The 24217-nt window shown below is 42.4% G+C and overlaps 1 protein-coding gene and 1 long non-coding RNA gene across 5 annotated transcripts; one reads left to right on the plus strand and one right to left on the minus strand.

Annotated features, from left to right (window-relative positions):
• The first annotated feature begins 1903 nt into the window (after positions 1 to 1903).
• Positions 1904 to 4280, plus strand: LOC132453776 (uncharacterized). Of its 4 annotated transcripts, none has more exons than XR_009524801.1 (4): positions 1904 to 2433; positions 2846 to 3347; positions 3499 to 3633; positions 3773 to 4280. XR_009524801.1 is itself a non-coding variant. In XM_060046712.1 (4 exons), the coding sequence occupies exons 1-4, from the start codon at positions 2370 to 2372 to the stop codon at positions 3778 to 3780; spliced, it is 612 nt and encodes a 203-aa protein (XP_059902695.1). In that variant the 5' UTR covers positions 1905 to 2369; the 3' UTR covers positions 3781 to 4280. The 4 variants fall into 4 exon arrangements, 1 of the variants encoding a protein (XP_059902695.1); XR_009524802.1 differs by having other exon boundaries at positions 1905 to 2443; positions 3166 to 3347; XR_009524800.1 differs by having other exon boundaries at positions 1905 to 2433; positions 2846 to 3200.
• An 8510-nt stretch (positions 4281 to 12790) lies between these two features.
• LOC132453777 (uncharacterized) lies at positions 12791 to 13392 on the minus strand. The gene is made up of 2 exons (XR_009524803.1): positions 13073 to 13392; positions 12791 to 12906 (listed from the first exon to the last, which is right to left on the minus strand). It is a non-coding gene; the product is annotated as an uncharacterized LOC132453777 (long non-coding RNA).
• Between the last annotated feature and the right edge of the window lie 10825 nt (positions 13393 to 24217).

Genomic DNA, 24217 nt, shown 5'->3' on the forward strand with positions numbered 1-24217 from the left:
CGCATTATGTGCAGCTGGGCCTTGATGTGGTTCCACCTTCCCTGGCCTGTACCAGTCAACCACAGATGTGGCATCGACCTCGAACCCACGTGTGCTGTTGTGTCCTCTGTTCAAATCATACACTTCAGTATTTGTCTAGAGTATATGAGCATTTCCTGTATTGTTGTTCGCCTCAGGGAATCCATCCAGAGGCTGTGAGTGACCTGGTGGTGAAGAAACCCAAGTCGGTGGGGAAGACTGGAGTCAAGTCCACACTCTACAGAGCGTATGCTGGTAAGACATTTGTTTTGCAATTTGCACTCTGTTAAACTTGCTCATTATGAAAAGATGCATATTAGAATACATCTGTTATCACTACAATATAAAAAAAAAAAAATTATTTGATGTTTCGCCCTTTGATGTCCCACATCCTAGAGGGAATATCCAGCTTGGAGTTGGTACCATCTCAGCTGTGCTGACCTGGAAGATGTCAGCAATGACTTGTTCTTTAAGGCCAGTTGCTACTCTACAACAGTAGATGAAAAACTCATCAATGGCTGGAATCTTCCTTGAAGGGCTTGGTGTTGGAATCGCCTCTTGTCCAATCCTCTGTGCTTTGCTCCAATAAAGAATATATTGTGTTGAGGGGCAAAACAGACTCCCAAAACACTTGAAACACTTCTTGAGATGGAAACCGAGTATAATATGTCATGGTCTGATCAGACACACAAAATCTGTTGAGGACAGTTTGTGGCCCCATGGACATTTCTTGCAGCCTTGCCTCCAGCTCAGCAATATACTCCAGGGCATCATCCAGTGCACCTACAAAAAAAGAAGACAAATCAGTCTTCATTACCATTCATTCGTATTCACCCTTTCTTTTTATTGTATTGTTATTCTGTATACTTAAGTTTATTTATATTTATTATTATTAAATTTATTTGTACTGTTTTCTGTTTTTCTTTTTTATGTATTAACTATAATAATAATAATAATAATAATACATTTAATTTAGAGGCGCCTTTCAAGACACCCAAGGTCACCTTACAGAGCATATAGTCATCATTCAAAACTATGTAAAACAGACTAGGAATAAAAGGAAAACAGAGGTTAAACATGAAGAATAATAATAATTAATAACACTCAAAGACGCCTAAAGTGAAGGGGGGACCTCACTAACCACCACCAATATGTAGCACCCACTTGGGTGATGCACGGCAGCCAATCGGTGCCAGAACGCTCACTACACACCAGCTTGAGGTGGAGAGTTAGGGATGAGGTGGAGAGTGAGTGAAAAGAACATATTTAAACACTATCGACCATATTTAAACACTGTCGATCACATTTAAACAATATCGACCACATGTAAACACTATCGACCACATTTAAACACTATCGACCATATTTAAACACTATGGACCACATGTAAACACTATCGACCACATGTAAACACTATCGCCCACATTTAAACACTATCACCCACATTTAAACACTATGGACCACACGTAAACCCTATCGACCACATTTAAACACTATCGCCCACATTTAAACACTATCGCCCACATTTAAACACTATGGACCACATTTAAACACTATGGACCACATGTAAACCCTATCGACCACATGTAAACCCTATCGACCATATATAAACACTATCGACCACATTTAAACATGTAAACCCTATCGACCACAATTAAACACTATCGACCACAATTAAACACTATCGACCACATTTAAACATGTAAACCCTATAGGTTGAGTGTTGTACATAGAGTAAAAACCAAAGTCAAATTCCTCGTTTGTTCGCAAACCTGGCCAATAAAGCTGAATCTGAATCTGATTTAATATGCAACCCCAGTTTAACAGAACGTCTGATGTTGATTGAATGTTTTACAATAACAATCAGGGATTATCACGCTTCCTGGTTCCGGTGGCGGGATTTGTCTTCGTTGTGCATGAACACTTCCGGCGCACTTCCACCATGGCTGAAACAAAGGCGAGATGTCACTGCTCTCTGTTCCACTTTGTACATCTAACAAACAACACCAACCCTACTTAAGTTTTCATGGATTCCCGACTGAAATGAGTCTAAGGAAGAAGTGGATTCAAGCGGTTCGCCGGGATGAAGGGCCAAACTTTAAAATAAAACAAGGTAGCATGTTTGTTTGTAGCCGGCACTTTAGTGAATCAGACTACAAACGCTACAGCTAGCAACCAACCGGGGTCACACCAAGCGACTGAAAATCGGGTCTGTACCCTCCCGTTTCCAGTGGAACAACTGGGGACTGCCAAGAAGGGGGTCTGTTTATAAAAGAGCATCAACTCGCTTAGGCCATGACGTTCACCCATCCCTTCCCCTGGAGCAACCGCTGCCCTGTGAATAAGAGCCGATGGAGGAGATCTCAGCTTCGGTGGTGATGACAGAACATGATTTCGGTTCTGCTCCTAAACCAGGTTTGTCAGTGTTTGTTAGTGTTCTGAAATATTGGCCTACTATTACCCCATACTGTTCTTAAACCACCTACCTGACAGGATGTACTACCTATGGTTTAATCACAGAATTGGCTATTAGTAGGTTATACCGAGGAGGTAGGTCAACTTTTCAGAACTCAGGCACAACATGTTTAGTCTTATTAATGTCCCAGCATTTGACCAAACCACAATGTGAAAAGCTTCATCACAAGTACAAATGTTGCATTTTATATCTTACTTAATTAATTGTAAAGGTGAATATTGAGCTATAAAAAGCAAAATTTAAAAGCAATATTGAGCTACAAAAAGCAATTTCTTTAGAGGTCCAAACTGCTTCCAATATGCAAGTCACAGCCAAAATCTGGGTTAGATGTTTTAATTTCATCTCATACAGGTGCACTGGATGCTGCTGCTGTAAACATACAGCAATTGGAAGAAACAGTCAAGGAGCTGATGAGAGCTGTCACAGCTGAAAGTGGTTCAAGTGCATTTTCACAGATTCTGTGTCTCAGACGCGGACATCCTTTTTTACACCAGATTCACGTCGAGATGTTTTTTGTGACTTCTGGGAGGTTATTCAACCATCTGCCTCCATGTTGGTTTATTGGTCGAAAGCTCAGAAAAAGAAACAAACATTTGAACCCATTTCTCCCAGTCCAACGTGTAGACTGCAACTGGTTGAGTTTTTTCTCTTCTGCTGCCGGGTTGCTGCAGGCCTGCAAGAGAAGGTGCTGGCTGACATGTTTCAGGTCAGTGTGTCCACTGTCTACCATGTTGTTATACCGTGGGCCAACTACCGTTACCTGCTCCTTGGCTCCCTCCCCATCTGGATGAGTAAACTGCAAGTCAAGAACACCATGCCAAGATAATTTGTGCAGTACAGTCCAGATGTTCAGGTAATCATCGACTGCACCGAGGTGCAGTCGATGATTACCCGAACATCATCTTACAAGAACACAACAACCTTTAAGGCCTTGATTGGGATTGCCCCTTGTAGTGCTGTGACTTTTGTGTCAAGTCTCTTCACCGGCTCCATCTCCGACCCAGAGCTGACTGAACGAAGTGGACTGCTGGATTTACTGGAGCCAGGAGATGGCTGCATGGCAGACAAGGGTTTCACCATCGAGAAGCCACTAGCTGATCGTGGGGCAACGCTGATTATACCACCCTTCAAGATGACAGGTAGGCATGAAAGGAATGAACATTTTAAATTAAAACTTTGACCCAAATGTGACCATTAAGATATGCAGACAAATGTTTAAGATGGACTGAAGCACTCACAATAATATTACTAATTAATTTATCTCTAACCACTGCGCAGTTCACTGAAGAGGATGCTCTGAAAACACAAGCAATCGCTCGACTTCGAATCCTCGTAGAAAGAGCAATAGGCAGAGTCAAGGAATACCGCATCTGGGAACACACTGTCCTTTCACCTTGTCTGCGACAGTCAATCAGCTGTGGACCGTCTGCTGTGTGATGACCAACTTCCAGGGACCACTTGATTTAAAAGGCTACATCCCTGTTGAATAGTGTTTCTACTCAAACATGTACCTATAAATATTAAATATAATATATAAATATTAAAACGAGAGGCACTGAACATTTGGATTGGTCCCTTCATTTTTTCCGGAGCTGTAATTTTGTACACTGAAAACATTGTATATATTGAATGACATGTAATGTAATTGAATGAGAAGTCTTTCATCTATAATCAATTTTAAAGTCCAGTCAGTCCATCCTGAAAGTATTCAAAATAATGTTAATATATAATGTAGTAAATGATGTACTCAGAAAAAGAGAATGAATTAAATCCTTTTATTCTTTCAGTTCCTTTATTCATTCAGTTCATTTCACATTCATTTCACTTTCTGCTGAAGATACACATTCATATATGTACCAAAGAAGTACAAGTCTACCTTATTTTTCATCTCTTATCATTTCATCCCTCCAGACTGAGCTGACGCCAAACCGACGTTAGCATAAGCCAACCTACCTAGCGTAAGCTAGCTAGCAGACACTCGCATTCGTAGTCGTTATATTTCTCGAAAAATAAACAATCCCTTGTCCAGTTTGGAGCGGGCTGTTATGGAGTGTTGTTCGGTAAGTCTGTGAACTTCAGAAAACGTGACTTTGGGTACATTTACCAGGGATGTCGTGAAAGTGAACTGCCGGTCCTCCATCATCAGTTCGCCAGAGTGATGAGTGGTTCACCGGATGTCACAGTGCACAATGAACACCGAATGCGGAAGTACTACGTATCAGCGTGATAATCCCCTATTGGGGGGTTATTTGTTTATCAAAACGGCGGATGCGCGCGCAGAATGATTTGTTTGACCGGTTGCCATGGTTATCTCCGTGTGTTTCATTTGCAGTTGCGGCGTTGTCAGCTTACTGTTACATTAAACTGCAATCAGAAAATGCAGTTATATGCTATAGACCCTATAGTGTCTGTGGTGTAAAGGCTGGGACGAATTAAAAAATATAAATACACTTTATGTTGAAAGTATAGACCGTCCCGATTCCCATTGAAACGAATGGCGCGGGGATTATTCTTCAGAACGAGATCTGTTAAATAGTGAAAAATGAATCGAACTGTAATCAGACAACACGGTTATATGCTATGGACCCTAGAGTGTCTGTGGTATAAAGGCTGAGACGAATTTCGAATTATAAATATGTACAATCCATAACGTTATCTCCCGCTGGCTCATAGCTCAGCGGACTAGAATACCTCCTAGAATCATTGCTTGTTGGCCGGAAACGTAAATGGGGGCTGTTTACGTTTGGTTGTAGTCTTTTCGCTCGGTTCTCCGACTCAACAGTAGGGCTAGAACCGAGCGAAAAGACTACAACCAAATTTGAACTACAACCAAACTAGTTCCCTTTCCGCTTCCGGCCAACGAAGCAATGAGTCTTCCAACAGAAATCAATGGGATTTACAAAATGCGCTAAATGTACAATACATTTTCGCTACGATGCTTGATTCAACCACTCTATATCATCCTAGACAAATCACGAAGTGGGCTCGATGTTCAAAATACCGGAAAAAAATAATAGCTCACACAGCAACATATTGAAAAAAAGAACTATGAACTAGTTCATTTTTTGGAACTGTGAACTTAGTTCAAATCTTTGAATTATGAACGTTGAACTGAACTACTTCATTTTAAAATTTGTGAACTGAACTTTGAACTAGTTCAAGTAGAAAGTGAACTATCCCAACACTGCCTATAGTATCCACGCGTGCCGCTGTGGATGCGGGTTTCGGGGTTTGGGTTTCACGGGTTCCGCGGCAAATTGTGGACACGATTGTTGAGGGGGGGGGGGAGGTAGACTGTTGTTGACCGGGGAGGGGGGGGGGGGGGAAGACACGTGTGTTGAGGGGGGGGGGACACGTTAGTTGAGGGGGGGGGGGGGGGTACACGTTTGTAGGGGGGGAACACGTTTGTTGAGGGGGGGGGGACACGTGAGAAGTCATTCCTTCTCCTGAGTTTGCTTCCTATTTATGTCTAGTGTACAACCCTACTGTCCACAAGCATCACCCCCCCCCCTCCCCATATGGATTTGAAGAATTGTTGCCACGTCCCAGTGGGGGAGGTATCATATATATGAAAGAGGGCATTCGATTATACTACAATGATCAATTAGGAGGCCGAAGCCCTAAAGGAAGTGATGAAATAGGTGACTGGGTCGACAACATTTAAGTAAGCTGTTACTTGAGGTCTCTTATATATCAAAGGGGGTCTCAAAAGACGCATACGCTTCAACCTGTGGCTCCAGCCCTACAGGAAATGACTCAGCAAGTGCTCCATCTCGTTGCACCTGCACCCAGCGGCTCGCTTGCAAGATTTTGGCCTGAAGTTCTTCCCAGACCTACACCGTAGCCATCCAACCTGCATATCTGAGAATCAGGCCTCTCTTTAATAATGACAAAAAGTTATGAGAGAAATACACATTGACTTTTGTCTTATAAGCGGCGTGGTGCCGTCTCCTTTTGACCTTTTGACCCCAGACTTCTGGGGGAATAGCTGAATCAATTCATTAGTCAATCAGAAGCATGTAAATATCTTCCCGGTGGTGTAAGAGGGCGAACAAGGTGTCCTTCAACATCTACGCTTCCAGGCGATTGCAACAGTGCCACACAAGAGCATATTCGAACATGTTTGATGGTAGTAATTAGCTGTCGAAATTGGAGGCCTTAATCAATAATGAGCAGCTATTGATTTGCTTCCCGATAGAAATTTGTGACAAATGACATGTTATTTAGCATCTACACGTTGAGCTGAGTCCAATGACACCAAGCATGACACACATGACAAATGGTAACATGTATTTTACATGGTACACCTAGGTCTAGGACATGATCTCGGTGTAGCAAGAGGGCGAGCTTGATCTCATTGGACTCAGCTTAACGTGTAGATGCTAAATAACATGTAATTTGTCAAAAATCTCCATCGGGAAGCAAATCTATAGCTGGTTATTATTGATAAAGGCCTCCAAAATCGACAGCTAATTACTACCCCGACACATATTCAAATATGATCATGTGTGGCACTGTTGCAATCGCCTCGAAACGTCGATGTCAAAGGACACCTTGTTTGCCCCGTTACGCCACCGGGAAGATATTTTCATACTTCTAATGGATTAAATCATATTTTAAGGTCCTCAGAGTGAGACCCCCTGTCTGTCTCTGCCTTGCCTGCCACTCAACTGCTCACACCTGGCCTGCATCGTCTCATCAACTCCCCTACAAATACACCTGGTTTCCCTGCAGTCATCGCCAGATCGTACTTTGTGTTACCGTGGTAGTTATTCGTTCCTGGCTCCAGTGTATCTCTCTAGTGTTCTCTCTTGTGGAATTCTCGTGCCTCACCTTTGTTTTCTCTCACCTATAGTTTTTGGATTGTCACCTCCAGCCTGCAGTCTTCACTCTCTCCAGCCCGATACGCTCCACTCCAACCAACCTCCTGCTTCACTCCTAGCTGATCTAAATAAACCTGTTCACCGTCACTCCAACTCCTGTCCAGTCTCTGTGTTCTGCTCTTGGGTCCAGCAGCTAACGCTACCCTAACAGTTAGGCCCTTGAATATGGTATTCGAATTTCAGGACCTTCCTATCTCAAAAACTGTTTTTCCACCACATTCTGAACCATTAGGTCTTGCAGGCCAAACTTCTGAGGGGCTTTGTCCAAATGACAGTCCATTTGGGAAAACTTTTTTTCTCTATGGGCTAGAACGACAAATCTTGGATATGTCGTTCTCGGGGCCCCGGGAAATGTGTGTAAACATTTTAGCAGTTATCTCCCTAGTTATCTCGAAAAGGCCGGAAAAGGGGCGTGACCTCCAACAGTACAGTCAATGCACATAAGACAGAGGTTAGTTTCTAGGCCCCATTTTTTGCTGGATGGATGTGTACATTTGTGGCTTAATGTGTGTAGAAACAGCTGGCCTGTGGCCACGTCTTTGAAGTCTGGGGTCAAAAGGTCAAAAGGAGCCGGCACCACGCCGCTTATGAGATAACAAAAAGTGAATGTGTATTTCTCTCATAACTTTTTGTCATTATTGAAGAGAGGCCTGATTCTCAGATATGCATGTTGGACTGTTAGGGTGTAGGTCTGGGAAGAACTTCAGGCCAAAATCTTTCAAGCGAGCCGCTGGGTGAGGTGCAACGAGATGGAGCACTTGCTGAGTCGTTTCCTGTCGGGCTGGAGCAACAGGTTGAAGCGTATGCGTCCTTTGAAACCCCCTTTGATATATAAGAGACCCCAAGGTACAGTTTACTTAAATGTTCTCGATTCAGTCACCTATTGCATCACTTCCTTTAGGGCTTCGGCCTCCTAATTGATCATTGTAGTATAATTGAATGCCCTCTTTCATATTATATGATATTCCACCACTGGGACGTGGCAACAACTCTCCAAATCCATATGGGGAGGGGGGGGGGATGCTTTTGGACAGTAGGGGTGTACACTAGACATAAATAGGAAGCAAACTCAGGAGAAGGAATGACCTCTCACAAATATTTATTTAATAAATTGTTTCAAATAACCCTGCCTCGTTAAATCAATGAACTTGGTGTTTTGCTTTCAAAAATAGGTTATAGAAGAAGTCTAAACTGCAGAAAATAAAAACATCCAAGCTGCCTTTTAAGGATACCTCGGAATATCTGTCAATTTTTTAACCGTCGGACCCCAGTTTACGAAAAAAAAAAACACAATTGACAGCAGCTCCTTTGCCGCGTGGTTTTTAGAGCCATGTAAGGATTAGAGGGGGCGGTCGATAGCAACCACCATAGCAACCACGACGGTCAAGTGACTGGATGCAGCCCCGTTGAAAAAAATAGAATACCACCCTACACACTCAGGAGATTAATGATATTTAAATTATTATGACCATGAAGTCTTTATTTGCATGGGTTTACATTTCGTTCTGTGTAGCATGGAAAACTCTGAGAAACACTCCCATTCAGAATGCATTTTATTTATTTATTATCCTCAAAAAATTTAGTTTTTGAGGAGGTGCTTCAAATATTCAAATTTTTCTGCAATAATCCAAAATCCAATGGAAAAACCCGTTGGCTTTTTGTCAAGGGAACCCAGGGCGACGTAATCCAGTGTTCACGAAACGTACACTGTCAACGTATGCTTTTGGCGACTGGGTTGGCTCTCAGATATACGTGTTTCTAACAAGATGATATCATTAAAAGTTACATAAAGTAACGGTTTAATAACACAAACGCAGGAAACACGTGAGCTGCTAGTTTAGCGAAAGCAGCGTCCCTAACAACCTGACGTCGTTGAAACATGCGAGCGAGCCGATAAAATCTTCCTAATAACTATAAAACTAAAGATCAGACACAATCACTGACTGAAGATTATGCAAGTAATTCTTTATTTCTTGCTAGAAATGTTATTAGAAACACGTTTAACAGTGAATCGGTCCTAAAATATTGCATTTCCCATTCAGATAATAAAGATTAATAAAGATCATACACATTCACTGACTGAAGATTATGTAAGGAAAATGTACATTTCTCGCTAGAAATGTCATTAGAAACGCGTTTAATGGTGTATCTGTCCTAAAATATTGCATTTCCCATTCAGATAATAAAGATTAATATAGGCTACGTAACAATTTCACCAAATACTAGGAGAACGTATGTCCCCCTGTTGGTGCTATTCCCCCATTCATTTCGAATGGAGAAGAAAACGTTTTCAGGGTCACGCTTTGCTCCAAGGCAGAGGGGAATGTAAAATGAAAATATATATATATTGTGGCGAGTGGCGACCACGGGTGTGGACGCCGTGTTCCGGAGCTGCGGGGGATTCTGGGAATTGGGGTTGTCAGTTGACAAAAGGGGCTTTTGTTAACTTGTTTTGTTGTTAGGATTAAGTGGGGTTTAAGGGGTTCGGGATGTTATGTGGTTGTGTGTTTTACTGTTGTTCTATTAACATGTTCATTGTTCGTGTGTTCATTGTTGTCGTCACCGTCACCGAGAGTGACGTGACCATCGTTTCGGGCAGCTGTTCCGTGTTGAAGTCTCGTTCAATAAAAACCAACTCTCGTTGTCGAGCGTTCAATAAAAACCAACTCTCGTTGTCGAGCGTTCAATAAAAACCAACTCTCGTTGTCAAGCGTTAAATAAAAACCAACTCTCGTTGTCGAGCGTGTCCCCCCCCTCAAAAAACGTGTCTGTCCCCCCCTCAACAAACGTGTCCCCCCCCCCTACAAACGTGTCGTCCCCCCCCTCAACAAATGTGTCTCCCCCCCCCCCTCAACTAACGTGTTCCCCCCCCCTGCAAACGTGTCTTCCCCCCCCCCTCCCCTGTCAACAACAGTCTACCTCCCCCCCCCCTCAACAATCGTGTCCACAATTTGCCGCGAAACCCGTGAACCCCAAACCCCGAAACCCGCCTCCACAGCGGCACGCGTGGATACTGTAGGTATAACACGCTATTTTACGTTGAAATGCTACGTATCCAGTGTTCATGGAAACGTACACCGTCAACGTTTTTTCTTGGTGACTGGGTTGCTCTACAAGATGGTCCTTGTCTCAAAAGCCAAATCAGCTGCCCAGAAAAAAGAAGTAGTCGCACCTGCACGTGCATCAACAGTACTTTATAAGTAGTTACAGATGTAATTATACGTGATGCCATTGCCTTTGTTCTTTGAGCTATAATTTTTTTCTTTTCCTCTCAGAGACAGCTGCTCCAGCCCATAGATTACCTCTTTCTTTTTTCATCACTGGTGATGAATCACAAAGCTTGATCTAAGAGAAAAAGGTAAATCATTAGAAATATAACCTCAGCATCATGGGTGTAAAAAACAACTTGGTTCTTATGAAGGTAAGTACCTCAACTGTGCTAGAAAAAGCCTACCATCCTGAATGCTTACTGTTATAATCTCTCCCTCTTAAAATAAAGATGTTTTTTTTTTTTAAAGCGGACTCCAAGAATCACACAATTATTCCAATGTACCTGTACTTCTGCTGTGCAAACGACAATAAATAACTTGAATATTGAAAAGTTGTAGTCTTGTACTCTACACTTTACAACCGAAAAAACACCACTGAACAGGGTTGAACACAGTTTCCGCCTACACTCAAACTGTGGTGCCTCGCTCTTCCTCATCGACCTGTAGCACAAGGCTCTCACACTGACCTGCACTATCAGCTTGTCTTTATTGGACACTGAATGAAATAACACATACCAATTCATTAAGCTTAAATTAGTTACTCCATCATCACATCTATAACATGTTACTACATGGAAAGAAACGTTAGGGAGATAAGTAATGTTACTTTTATGTACACAAAACCGTGGCTATAAATTAAACTATTATTACTCAACACAAAAGGCAAAAATCAAGGCTGATATAAAACACTGGTTAAGAAATCTGTTTCTGCATCGTAATACACGTTAGAAAGTGACAGTTAACTGACAGACTAGACTTTGACAGTAGCTAGCGTCTGCTAGACGTAGTTTTCTTACCTTCGTAGCTGTGAATATAGGTCACAGCATACAGCCTAAACCACTTCTCCAATTTGTTGGTCGGAGTTTTCGTTTCCCTACATAATCGATGTACATCAGTGATGCTTATTGTCGGCAGCTCTTGTAAACACAGGGTGTAGAACGTCGCCATATTTGACCGGAAGCTGTGAAGCTGTATTACGGCGAATCAGGAAGTGCTTGTGCAAGTAGCCTATTCTGTGGCAGTTCCAAAGATGCTGAAAAAATGTTTTAATGATTAACATTTAGCTCACACATCTTCCCGAATATCCCATGTTGACTGGATATAACAGGAATTCTGTGCTTCTATTAAAAAGCTCAGCTGAAGCTTGAACAAGGTTTGAACTTATAGAAATTAAGCAGGTGTCTTTTTAGGTAAGTCTTTTTGCTACATTTCTTCCCTTACTAAAGGGGACCTATTATGCTTTTTCGACTTTAATGACCTATAAACGTTGTTATAATGATTGATAGTCATGTTTAACCATACTAAAGTGTCAAATAATGACGTACATGCATTTTGACGTATTCCATGCTGACAGTCTAGGGCAGTGAACCCCAATTAGCGGCCCGCGGGCCAGATCCGGCCCGCGAGAGCCAAATGTCCGGCCCGCACGGACCCAGCGCATTCACATGTTATCTCCAAAAAAATAAATAAAAATAAATATTTTTTTATTTGCGCGGCCTGCTATATTTTCCCCTCAGCCCACACCATCCACTTGACCGTTGACGTTACTGCGTGCATACGTAATGACGTGCTTCGTGCATTTTCAACTTCACTAGCGTCACACGCCAGAGAGTAGCCGCCGCATGCTGTCACTTTCCCGCTATCCGTCTGTCATCCCAGGGTATTACAACTTTGTCAAAAATCAACGGATTGAAAATTGATGAAAGAAACATGTCATTTGCCAAGAAAAGGAAGGTCAACCAGGAGAACCGCCAGTTTAAAACTGAATGGACCGATAAGTATTGCTTTTCTTTACCGGACCATGCCAACGCAAAGCCGACATGCTTAATATGCAAGCAGACCGTGGCTGTCATTAAATCTGACAACCTGACACTTTAACTGTTTGCATGCTACCAGCTTTAATGGAAGTTTCCCAGAAACATCTGAGCAACGCAAACAAAAGATTGCAAGCATGTTGACATCATACAAGCGGTCAGTTTTAACCATATGCAAAACGGCATCGGCACAAGAGAGCACAACAGCTGCTTCATTACATGTTTCCTGACGGCGAGTGGACTGCAGAGGCCAAAAGGCTTGTGCCATCCACAGATTAGGCAGCTTAGTTAATACTCAGGGTATTAAGTTTGTGACAATGTAAGTGCCTGTTACTTTGTTTCCTTTATTTATATGGGTAGATCAAGCAGAGCTGTGGTTGTGGTAAAGATTGAAGTCATGCACGGGGTGTATGCTCAGATACTCAGGCAAAATAAACAAACTGCGCCTGGGTATCTGAGTGTATGTTTTGTGTATGACTTTTTTCTGTGTTGTGATTGCAGCTCTGTTTGATTTATTTACATATGCTTGCTATATAACTGTATATGTTGTTTAGCCTGTAGTTATTTATTTATTTATTATGCTTCATAGAACTAAAGGTGTTTTTATTTTACTGTTGTTTTATAGAAACTGAAAGACATTACCGAGTATTTAAATAAACAAGGCTGAACATAATATAGTCTGAAGCAAGCTACGTCTCCTCGTCCTCCTCATTCCTTGCATTCTCATCGATGCACCATTCCTGGATGCTATTTAAACCTAATTGATCTAGCCCTCCTGCATTATCGCTAAAACAGTACTTATAATTAAAGCTAAATTTGCACATAAAAATGGCGAATTAGAAAAATGAAACGACATTTCGGCCCTTGGCATGGCATGTTTGACCAAATTTGGCCCTCTGGAAAAACTAATTGGGGAACCCTGGTCTAGGGTGTCTGTGCAGAGCGCTAAACACTCGGGACAACGTTTGCGATTCACTTGTTCACATTTCCGGGAAATCAACTACTTAGAAGTGTAACGATGGTAAAGCATCAGGGAGACGGAGGCGAAACTGTTGAATTTTCTTTATTTTATCTCCCTTTGGAAAATGTATCAAAACATTGCCATCAGAATTCAGTGTACATATACAGCATCAGATCAAAAGCAAGGGCTTCTCTGATGATTACTAGCAATAGAAAATGCATACAAAACATTTAACTTCCCAAGAATGAGCATAACTGTAGTCCAAGTGCAGTTACATCACTTTATTAAAACCTATTTACATTATGGAGCCACATACCTTTGGAAAATAAATCAAAACATTGCCATCAGAATTTGGTGTACATATACAGCATCTGCACAAGCAAAATATAAAGAATGCATTGCATTACATATAGGGAACATATACCAAAGTTATACTGAGGCTCAACATACACACATGGTAGAAAGAGAGTAATATTACTTTCAATGCATGAACGTGGCTAGCGGAGTTTAAGGCTAGCCATGTTAGCCTTAGCATGTAGAAACCCAAGGTCATAAGAAAAGTATTAATAAACTTTCTGTAAAACATGCAAACTGCAGTACGATCGTAACAATGAATGGAAAATAACATAACACTTTAAGAAAACTGATATACTGGGTACAGTGCTTTATATAGCGAACCTACCAGATCAAAAGCAAGGGCTTCTCTGATCGAGTAGGAACGCAGCACAGGACTAAACGCGGCAGATCTGCAGTACAACAAATGGCCACGGGTGGCTCCCATTCACACTTATTAACCACGGCAGTTTTATTTTGGCGAGAATCATATATAATAATACACTACATTTTTAACTCTGTTACAGAGGCACTCCTGTGGTCCAAGCACAATGAAAACAGTTCATACTTCAAGTCACAATGGGCGCATCCATCTTGAATTCTGTCTCGGAATTTTGCTCGGTCACTACTGAGTTCAACCGAGATGGCGAGTTCGCCGTCCGATGAAAAGGGGCGTGCTTGTGCGTGTCGCTAGGCAACGTCCTCGGACCTCCGAGATGGATGGATATTAAAACGCAGCATTCATGCGAGATATTATCTCGTAATTACGAGATCCTGAGTGTGCTAACGGCTACATTAGCTGTGAAACTTTTATTTATTTGGTGAATGCTCAGCGCCACCGGAAAAAAGCGCCAATGTATCTGTATAATGTTAATCAACTGACGGCAGCATAGTTTTGTTCTGTGTAAAACTTTTGGTTTTATCAGTCACGTGCGAGCTAGCCGATTTTGTGTCCATTGTTGAAGGAGAATTACGGTATCTTGAACATTGAGCCGCCTTTCTGGGTTCTTTAGCATGAAATAGAGTAATACCAACATTTTGAATATTGGTCCTGTCTCGAGTATTTGGCTAAATTCGATTCGCCCCTGCCTGCTTCACAATGGTTGTCTATCTGGGCATACAAAAACACCCCTTAATGTTTGGTGTGTTACCTGTTTCACTTTAGTATCGGTCTTGTTTCTCCCCATGTCAGGTTTCCCTCCGGTGTGATTACTGCTCCCTCCCTAATGTGTCTCAGCTGTTACTCGTTGCTTGCCCTGTGTGTGTTTGGTATTTAAGCCCTTGTCTTTCCTTTGTTCCTTGTCGGATCATTTTAGTTTGTGGTGAGTTCTGTCCTGTGTGTTCCCGGTGTTCCCGGTGTTCCCTGTGTTACCCGCGTCACCCGTGTTCCTTGCCTTTTTGAGTTAATAAATTATCCTTTTACTCGAACTGTCTGCGTTTGGGTCCTACCTGCCTGCCTGCCACCCGCTAACCGTGACAGTTTTCAGAAATTGAGTGGTTAGTGGTGTTCGTTGATGTTCCTTATCAAGTATCGTAGTGAAATACAGTTTCTGCGTGTTTTATTCCGGAACCGGAAACGAAAAGTCTTTCCTTGTAGTCTTTTCGCTCAGTTCTAGCCCTACTGTTGATGAGCGAAAAGACTACAACCGACCTATACTTCCGGTGTTTAGATTTAAGAGTAAAGCAGACAAAGGAACAGATATTCTTGTGTTCATTCTTCCCTGATAATGAAGTCACTTTGAATCATGCAGTTCTATTATTTGTTTCTCAATAACATTCTTCTTTATTGTTGTACATTGTATGCAGGGGGACAGCCGAGTATTGGTTACATTTATTTGGTAACAGCTATCAAAAAATACTCGCAATGATTACCCAATTTTAGTGAGTAATAGGGATGGGCGTGAGGAATCAATTACTCGAGTACTCCTCGTTAAAAATGAACTCGGTTGGTGGACAGGCAAACTCGAGTTTGCACATACACACACAAAGTTTTCTGAAGCAAATGTATACATTTTCTGTGCGGCGCCACTGATGCATGCCGTGGGCACAAAGCAAATGAAATGTATCAAATTTCTGTGTGGCGCGTGCCGTGCCGTGTGCAGGCACGCCAGAATTCAAAAAGTTAAGAAATGGCGGTTAAAGCAAATCGCAGCGAAGAATTGAAACACTTTAAAGAAATAGGAGATCATAAGGTGAAATGTTAAATATGCCAAGCGAAATCGAGCTACAAGAGTACTACAAGTACTATGCGGTAGGGCTGGGCGATAACTCGGTTACGATTATTAATCGCGATAAATCTCACGTCGATTACGACGATAAGCATCAGACATAAATGCTTGATATGATTTTTTATTTTTTTTAAATAAATAAATAAAATTAAAATGTAAAAAAAATAATAATAATCTGATATGGATTTACCTGACAGCCAATGCGGCAGAAATAAACAAAATAGTCAGATCGCAGTTTTGCGGTTAATGCCTAAGTACACGCCCATTCCCTGGTGCATGTTTGAGCCTCCGTTACACACACACACACACACACACACACACACACACACACACACACACACACACACACACGCACACACACACAGCCTATCAACAACAATGAAAATAAGAGAAAAAAAAAGATATATATATTTTTTCTTAATATATTTTATTTTTAAAATATTATATAACGTGATTAATATCGATATCGAAAAAATAATCGTGATAATATTTTTTGCAATATCGCCCAGCCCTACTATGCGGCAAAATATGCTCCTGAAACACAACGGTGAGTTCGGGAAAGCAGACCCGCAGCAACCAAGTGTGTCGGGTATTTTCACCGCCGTAAAACGCAGCTGTAATCCCGGCCGCGTAGAGAAGATCACAACGCTGAGTATTTCCATAGTTCATTTGCTGCTGTAATGGTTATAAATATGTGTTGTAGTGAAAAGGTTTAAAATGTTTAATGCAGTAGATAAGTGCTTCAAAATGCAAAAACTGACTTTTCTCACTATTTTTATCTATTACCCATTGCTCTGCCCTTTGAAGTTATAAAGTGATGCTGGTAAAATATGTTGTTTATTTCCATGTTTATCTAAAAAATTCCTTATTCTTTATTTGCTACAAAATTATTCTAAAGAGCTAAATTAGGAAAGTTGTTGCAGAGTTTCTTTATTCCACCTCATTTTGTGTTCAATCTTTCGATGGTCGGTGTTCGATTGCTTTTGTTTTGCCTCGTTCAGCCTGTAGGGGGAATAGCGTGCTTGCCGTTTTCTCGGCCATTACAACTTTGGACTTGACCACAACACTGCGTCCTCGTTGTTCATTCTATACCCCCCTCACAGGTAGGAACGGTGGTTGTGTAATTGCTTATATATTTATATTTTAATGCTAGGGAACATGCCGAGAGGATAATAGCCATGCATGGATTGTTTGAAGGGGTAGTTGGGTTGAACACGGGGGAGTCGCTCTGCCATAGCGTGCTTGTTAGCATCCCAATGGCAGACGCGTGGTAGGAAAGTGTCCGCCATTTCCTGACAATGCGTGTTGGCGCTGTGTTTAATTTAATGTGTAAAATATAATGTAAGTGTGAATAAGCTGGCACAGTATTCAGTTTAAGTGTCGTTAGACAGTATTGTTAGTGTGTTTTAGCTGAAATAATACTTATTGTAGAATGTGTTAAAGTTAAAAATACTTTTGAGAGGTTTATCTTTTTTTTTTTGTTAATAGCTATGGAAAGATGTCTTATGGTGAAAAGCTTTAAATGTAGTACTTAGTACTCAAACAATGCACACTTTAATATGCTGTTTATTTGAATGTTGTTTTGAAGGTTGTTTGGTTTTGCATGCTGTGAAAATGCCATTTTATGAATACTGTACAGATATATCTGGTATTTGGAATTGCATAAGGGATGTACTGTTTGTTGAATGTTGTGAACACCATTACAACTTTGGACTTGACCACAACACTGCGTCCTCGTTGTTCATTCTATACCCCCCTCACAGGGGCGTAACATTTGGAGGCCCCGCTGGGATTGTGTGCAGTGTTGGTCAGCGTCTACGTCAGATGTCCCCCAACCGTCATGCAACTCTTCTAAAACAACCCAGACTTCGTGAGCAGGTGGTGTATTGGCTACAGTGAGATCTCGACTGTCCGAGGGCTGAATGCAAGTGATCTGAGGTATTACTTCATACCAGGAGAGCTACAACTACTACCCAAAGATTAAAAGGTATCACTTCACAACGCTAATAACCAGGCTCTAAAAAAGATAAATAAAAGAAGAAAATGGATTCATCAGAATTGGAGAAAATACAGCTAGAAGTAATACAGGAATTGTGCGTGCTGTCTAGAGATCATCTAGTGGATTTGTGTGATAGTCTAACCATCACCGGAGCTGAGTTTGAGCATGTGACTGGCAAGGGTCGAGCAGCCCTCATCACGTTGATTTCAAACTACATACAGAGTGAAGAGCTAGGAAAACTTGAAGATGAAGGGATGTCTCGATTACTCCATCTCCAATATAACATTTCTGAGCTCCAGACAGCTGCTGAAAATGGCACGTTAAAACAAGTAAGCGACACACAGAAAAAACTGAATGACGAGGAGGAAAGAATATTAAGGGAAATTGAGGTCTTGCAGCTTCAGTTGGCAAACACAGAAACCAAATGACAAACAAGAAATGAGAGAAACTAAAAACATGGCTCCCACTAGGAAGCTTACACAGATCACAGCCCACCCCCCTACACTTCCTCCATGGCATAAGGACTTTAAGGTAAATGGCCAGATCGGTGAGCCCGGTCAGAAAGATCGATTGACATTTTCAAGCTTAGCTCGCCAAATCGAACATGGCCTAAACAAGGGGTTCCAGAGAGTGAAATTGTCGATGGAGTAATAAAAGCAATATCCCCTGGCATGCAACTTCGTAGCTATTTAGAGGGAAAATCCAACTTCACTTTACCCATATTAAGGCGAATACTCCGTTCTCATTACCAGGAGAAAAGTGCAACTGACCTCTATAAGCAACTGTCCTCAGAGGTGCAGGGCATTAAAGAAACTCCACAGAACTTCCTGATTCGTAGTTTCGACCTGAGACAAAAGATTTTGTTCGCTTCGCAGGAGTCTGAGTCGGCTCTCCAATATGACCCAGGGTTAGTGCAGAAAATGTTTCTTCACACTGTGCTAACGGGCCTACTAAATGACAACGTCAAGCGCGATCTTCAGCCTTACCTTGAACAAACTGACATCGCTGATGAACTGCTACTTGAGCGAATGAACACGGCATGTGCACTTGAGACAGAGAGTCAACATAAGAGGAAAACTTTGGGACAACGGCTCGCCAATATCAATTCAGCACAGTCAAGCGACGCTCCTGTGGAAGTGAAGGAAAAAAACTGTTAAACAAAACACGAAAACCTCCCCTAATGTTCTGTCTCAGCTTGAGGAAATTAGGTCTGAAATGGCTATGTTCAAAGAACTTAAAGCTGAAGTGTCTCAAATCAGAGAGTCTATGCAACAGCCCCAATACACGCCTCGACAGCAACCGCCAGCAGGTGGAGCCAATGTTACAACTGTCCCACAGTTTTCAGATCAGCAGGTGCAGGATCAGGCACAGGGGTACTGGTTCACACCTGGCTCCAGACACAGAGGAGGGAACGCCCAGTACCAGCAAAGGTTTGCCCCTCAGCGCAGCTTTCCTGGGCGTATGAGAAGATGTTTTGGCTGTCAACAGAGTGGAACGGAGGAGTATTGCATGCACTGTTATAGGTGTGGCAGCAGCAAGCATTTCCTTGCTGGTTGTCGAATGAGGGGACAAAGACAGTTTGGAGGTGAGGCTTTAAACGGGGAAAGGTCGCTCGCACGGGACAGGGAGTGACCAGTAGTACCACAACGTCCCAGCACTGTGCACACTGTAAAAAAAAAAGGCAAAGAGGTTAAACTGAAACAATGTGCATCATGTAAAAAAGTGCTCTACTGTTCTAGGCCATGTCAAGTAGATAATTGGGCTTTACACCAAAAAGAGTGTTCATCACCGTCATGTGTTACTGTAAATACTTACAAAAAGAAAGAAAAACAGGCAAAAATGGCTCCATTAGTAGGTGAACAATACTTGATTGATTGCTTCATCCAAGGTCAAAGTGTCCAGGCATTGTGGGACTCGGGTTCCCAAGTAACGATTATTGATGACCTGTGGACAAAAGTTAACTTACCAGACACAAGACAGAGATATTTCTGAGCTTTTGGACACATCAGATACTCTAGATATAGTGGCAACAAATGGAGAGAACATGCCATATGTGGGTTGGGTAGAGATAACTTTTAGTTTAGCTTACGCGGGGGCTCCCACTACAGAAGTTATCGTCCCCACACTGGTTCTAATGTCATTGGGCTCATTGTAAATAATATATCGAAAACAGTCGAATGCTGGCAGAGAACAACTGGTGGACACAGTAAGAGCAACATTCCCAGGCCAGGCAAAGGCCTTCATAGAACAAGTAACTACTGTAGTAGAGCAAGTCAGTAATGGGCAGACAAGCGAGTTTGTAGTCAAGACAAAAAAAGAGAGGATAACTATACCCAAACATATGTCCGTCAAAGTAAAGTGCAATGTGTCTATGGAATCACCAAAGGAAGATACCACACTCATCTTCGAGCCTGATGTGAACCCGCGCTGGACAGAGGGACTTGAGCTATGTGACACACTCGTAAAGGTGACTAAAGGGGCCAAACCATCCATCACTGTAAGTGTACAGAACCCTACGGACCACGATGTAGTACTAGCAGGAAGAACTGTGATCGGGACTGTCCAGCAGACCCAAGCAGTCTACCCAACTTCAATACTAGAGGGGTCCCGCCCTCCCCCTCCAGCTAAAATGAATCACATCAGAGTTGAAAAGAATCAAACTACTACTGATGCTTGGGATCCACCTGTAAATCTGACCCATCTCAGTGAACCAGAGAGAGAGATAGCCCACAAAATGCTAAGAGAAGAGTCTGCCTCCTTTTCAAAATCAGATGAAGATATTGGCTGCATAGAAAAATTGCAACTCAGTGTATCCCTTAAAGACACTGCGCCTGTAGCAAGAACCTATCTATCTGTGCCTAAGCCACTGTACCGTGAAATGAAAGACTACTTAAATGACCTCAACACCCAGGGCTGGGTAGTAAAGTCTAACTCACCGTACGCATCACCGGTGGTGTGCGTTCGAAAAAAGGACGGTAGTCTAAGGCTGTGTATAGATTTCCGTGAAGTAAACAAAAAAACTCTCCCTGACCGTCAGCCTATTCCCAGAGTACAAGACATAATGGACGGCCTAGCAGGAAACTCATGGTTCTCGCTTTTAGATCAAGGGAAAGCGTATCATCAGGGCTTCATGGCCAAGGAGAGCAGACCCATCACCGCTTTTGTGACACCATGGGGTCTTTATGAATGGCCTGATGAATGCTCCAGCTGCCTTCCAGCGCTGTATGGAAGAATGTTTGGAAGGACTGAGAGATGAGATCTGTATACCCTACCTGGACGACACTGGTCTTTAGTAGATCTTTCGAGAATCACATAGAGGATGTGAGGACAGTGTTACAGCGCCTTCGGCAGCATGGAATAAAGCTGAAACCCAGTAAGTGTGAAGTTTTCAAGCATAAGATCCGCTACTTGGGCCGCATAGTGTCGGCTGAGGGCAGTCAAATGGACCCTGCTGATACCTCGCCGTGAGAGCATTAAAGGAGAAGAGGCCACGTACTGTGGGAGAGCTGAGATCAGTCATGGGATTACTGAGCTACTACCGACAGTACATAAAGGACTTCTCCCGCATTGCTGGTCCTCTGTATGCACTGACTGAACTTGACCCTGGATCAGACAAACAAAGAGACAGAAATGAAAGGACAAGGAAGCTAAAAGGAAAGAAAAAAGGGACACCTTCAAACCAACCGATAACATGGACTGACAAACACCAACTAATACTGGAAAAATTGATTGACTGCCTGGTTGAACCGCCTATACCTGGCTTCCCAGACTTTAACAAATCATTCATTATGCACACAGATGCATCAAACCAAGGCCTGGGTGCAGTGCTATATCAGGAGCAGGAGGGAAAGCTACGTGTCATAGCCTATGCATCTCGCACACTGACCAAAGCCGAAAATAATTACCATCTTCATTCAGGGAAGCTTGAGTTCCTAGCTCTGAAATGGGCAACGTTACTGAACGTTTTCGGGACTACCTAATTGGCTCATCTTGCACTATATACACGGACAACAACCCACTCACCTATGTGCTGTCGACGGCCAAACTGAACACCACCTGGTATAGGTGGGTTGCCAAATTGGCGGATTTCCACCTAACTATCAAATATCGCCCGGGCAAAGAGAACTGTGATGCTGATGGTCTCTCAAGAATGCCCTGTGACATAGAAACAATGATGGACAAATGCACAGAACAAATGTTTTCTCCTTCAGTAGAAGCTACAATACAAGCTGTGGAGACAAAAGAGCCAGCATGCACAACATGGTCCTTGATGGCAGTCGAATGTGTAAAAACTAACCAGAGCTCACCTACGTCCCTTTCAAAAGCAGGCATCTGGAAAGCTCAGAGAAATGACAAGATCATTGGCCCCGTCATAGCCTGCAAACTGTTGGATGAAAAGCCTGTAGGACCGCAGCTAAAATCCTTCAGTGCACCGAGCAAGTGTTTACTCCGCGAGTGGGAAAAACTCAGCCTTGATAATGAAGGGATATTCCATCGAAAGACTAGAACTAGAACACAACTGGTTCTACCTGAAGCATACAAGACAACAGTACTGAGAGAACTTCACGACGAAATGGGACATCAAGGTGTGGAACGCACAACATCACTCGTTCGGGATCGTTTCTTCTGGCCACACATGCAGCGAGAGATGGAGCACTACGTCACTCAAGGCTGTGCATGCCTCAAACGGAAAAAAACCCTGTCGAGAAACAAGAGCTCCACTTACCTCGATTGTCACCACTCAGCCATTCGAACTTGTATCCATCGACTTTCTGCATCTAGATAAGTGTAAAGGTGGTTACGAATATGTATTGTTAGTAGTTGATCATTACACGCGCTTTGCACAAGCCTATGCAACCACATCTAAATCCACCAAAACTGTTGCTGATAAGATTTTTAATGATTATGCACTAAAGTTTGGTTTTCCCCTCAGAATCCACCATGACCAAGGTGGGGAATTTGAAAATCAGTTGTTTGCACAGCTGAAGAGCCGCTGTGGTGTGATGGGCTCAAGAACAACACCCTATCACCCGCAGGGTAACGGGCAAGTTGAGCGTTTGAATAGAACACTACTACAAATGCTAAAAACACTGACTGTGAAACAGAAGGCAAATTGGAGAGAGTCGCTGCCCAAACTCATTTATGCATACAACAGCACAAGATGTGAAGTCACAGGCTTCTCTCCCTTCTATCTCCTATTTGGGAGATCGCCAAGACTACCTGTTGACTTGTTATTTGGTTTAAACCCTGAGACTGGAACTCCTGATCATAAAGAATACATGAAAAAGTGGAAACAACAGATGCAGGAGGCATACGAGATCACAACTGCAAACGCTAAAAAAAAGTGCTGAGGAGCAAGCGAAATCAAAGTACGAAGTTCTCTGGACGCAGAAAAAGCTTTTGATCGCCTTGAATGGCACTATTTTTGGGCTGTCCTTCAGCATATGGGATTTGGTATCCATTTCATCAACATGATTAAAACGCTCTACGCCTCCCCTTCAGCCATGGTAATGACTGGCAATATCTGTTCTTCGTTGTTTCCAGTGGGCCGCAGCTCTAGACAAGGCTGCGTTCTTTCTCCACTTTTATTTATTTTATCTTTGGAACCTCTGGCCCAGACGGTGCGTCAGTCAACCCATACTCCTGTTATTGTCCATGGAACAGATCATTTCATCTCCCTTTATTGTGATGATATTTTGCTTTATCTTGGTGATGCAATTAAATCTACACCACATTTTGTCTATATTTGATAAATTCGGGAGTATCTCTGGCTACAAAATAAACTGGTCTAAGTCGGCTCTCCTTCCTCTAAACGACACTATGAGGCATGCTTCCTTACCAAACATTATTCCAGTAGTTGACAATTTTAAATACCTAGGTCTATCGATTTTTCCTTCATTACAAACTACAGTCTTGGTTAATTATAACTCGACTCTCAGGCAGGTGGAATCCGATTTGGAGCGTTGGTCGTCCATTCCTAATTCATTTCGAGCAAGAGCTTCTATCGTAAAGATGAACATCCTACCGCGAGTCAACTTCTGTAGTTCAATGCTTCCCTTAGCTCCCCCAGTTGGTCACTGGGATAAACTACATACATTTGTTTCCAGGTATGTCTGGAAAGGGAAACGCCCACGGATTAAAATGTCTATTTTGCAGAGGCACAAACTCTCAGGTGGCCTTGGACTTCCAAATTTCCAGTTTTATTTTTGGTCCTCAACCCTTCGTTCTCTTCATAC

This window comes from Gadus macrocephalus, chromosome 3, assembly GCF_031168955.1.
Source record: "Gadus macrocephalus chromosome 3, ASM3116895v1".
In the NCBI taxonomy this organism is placed as follows: domain Eukaryota; kingdom Metazoa; phylum Chordata; class Actinopteri; order Gadiformes; family Gadidae; genus Gadus; species Gadus macrocephalus.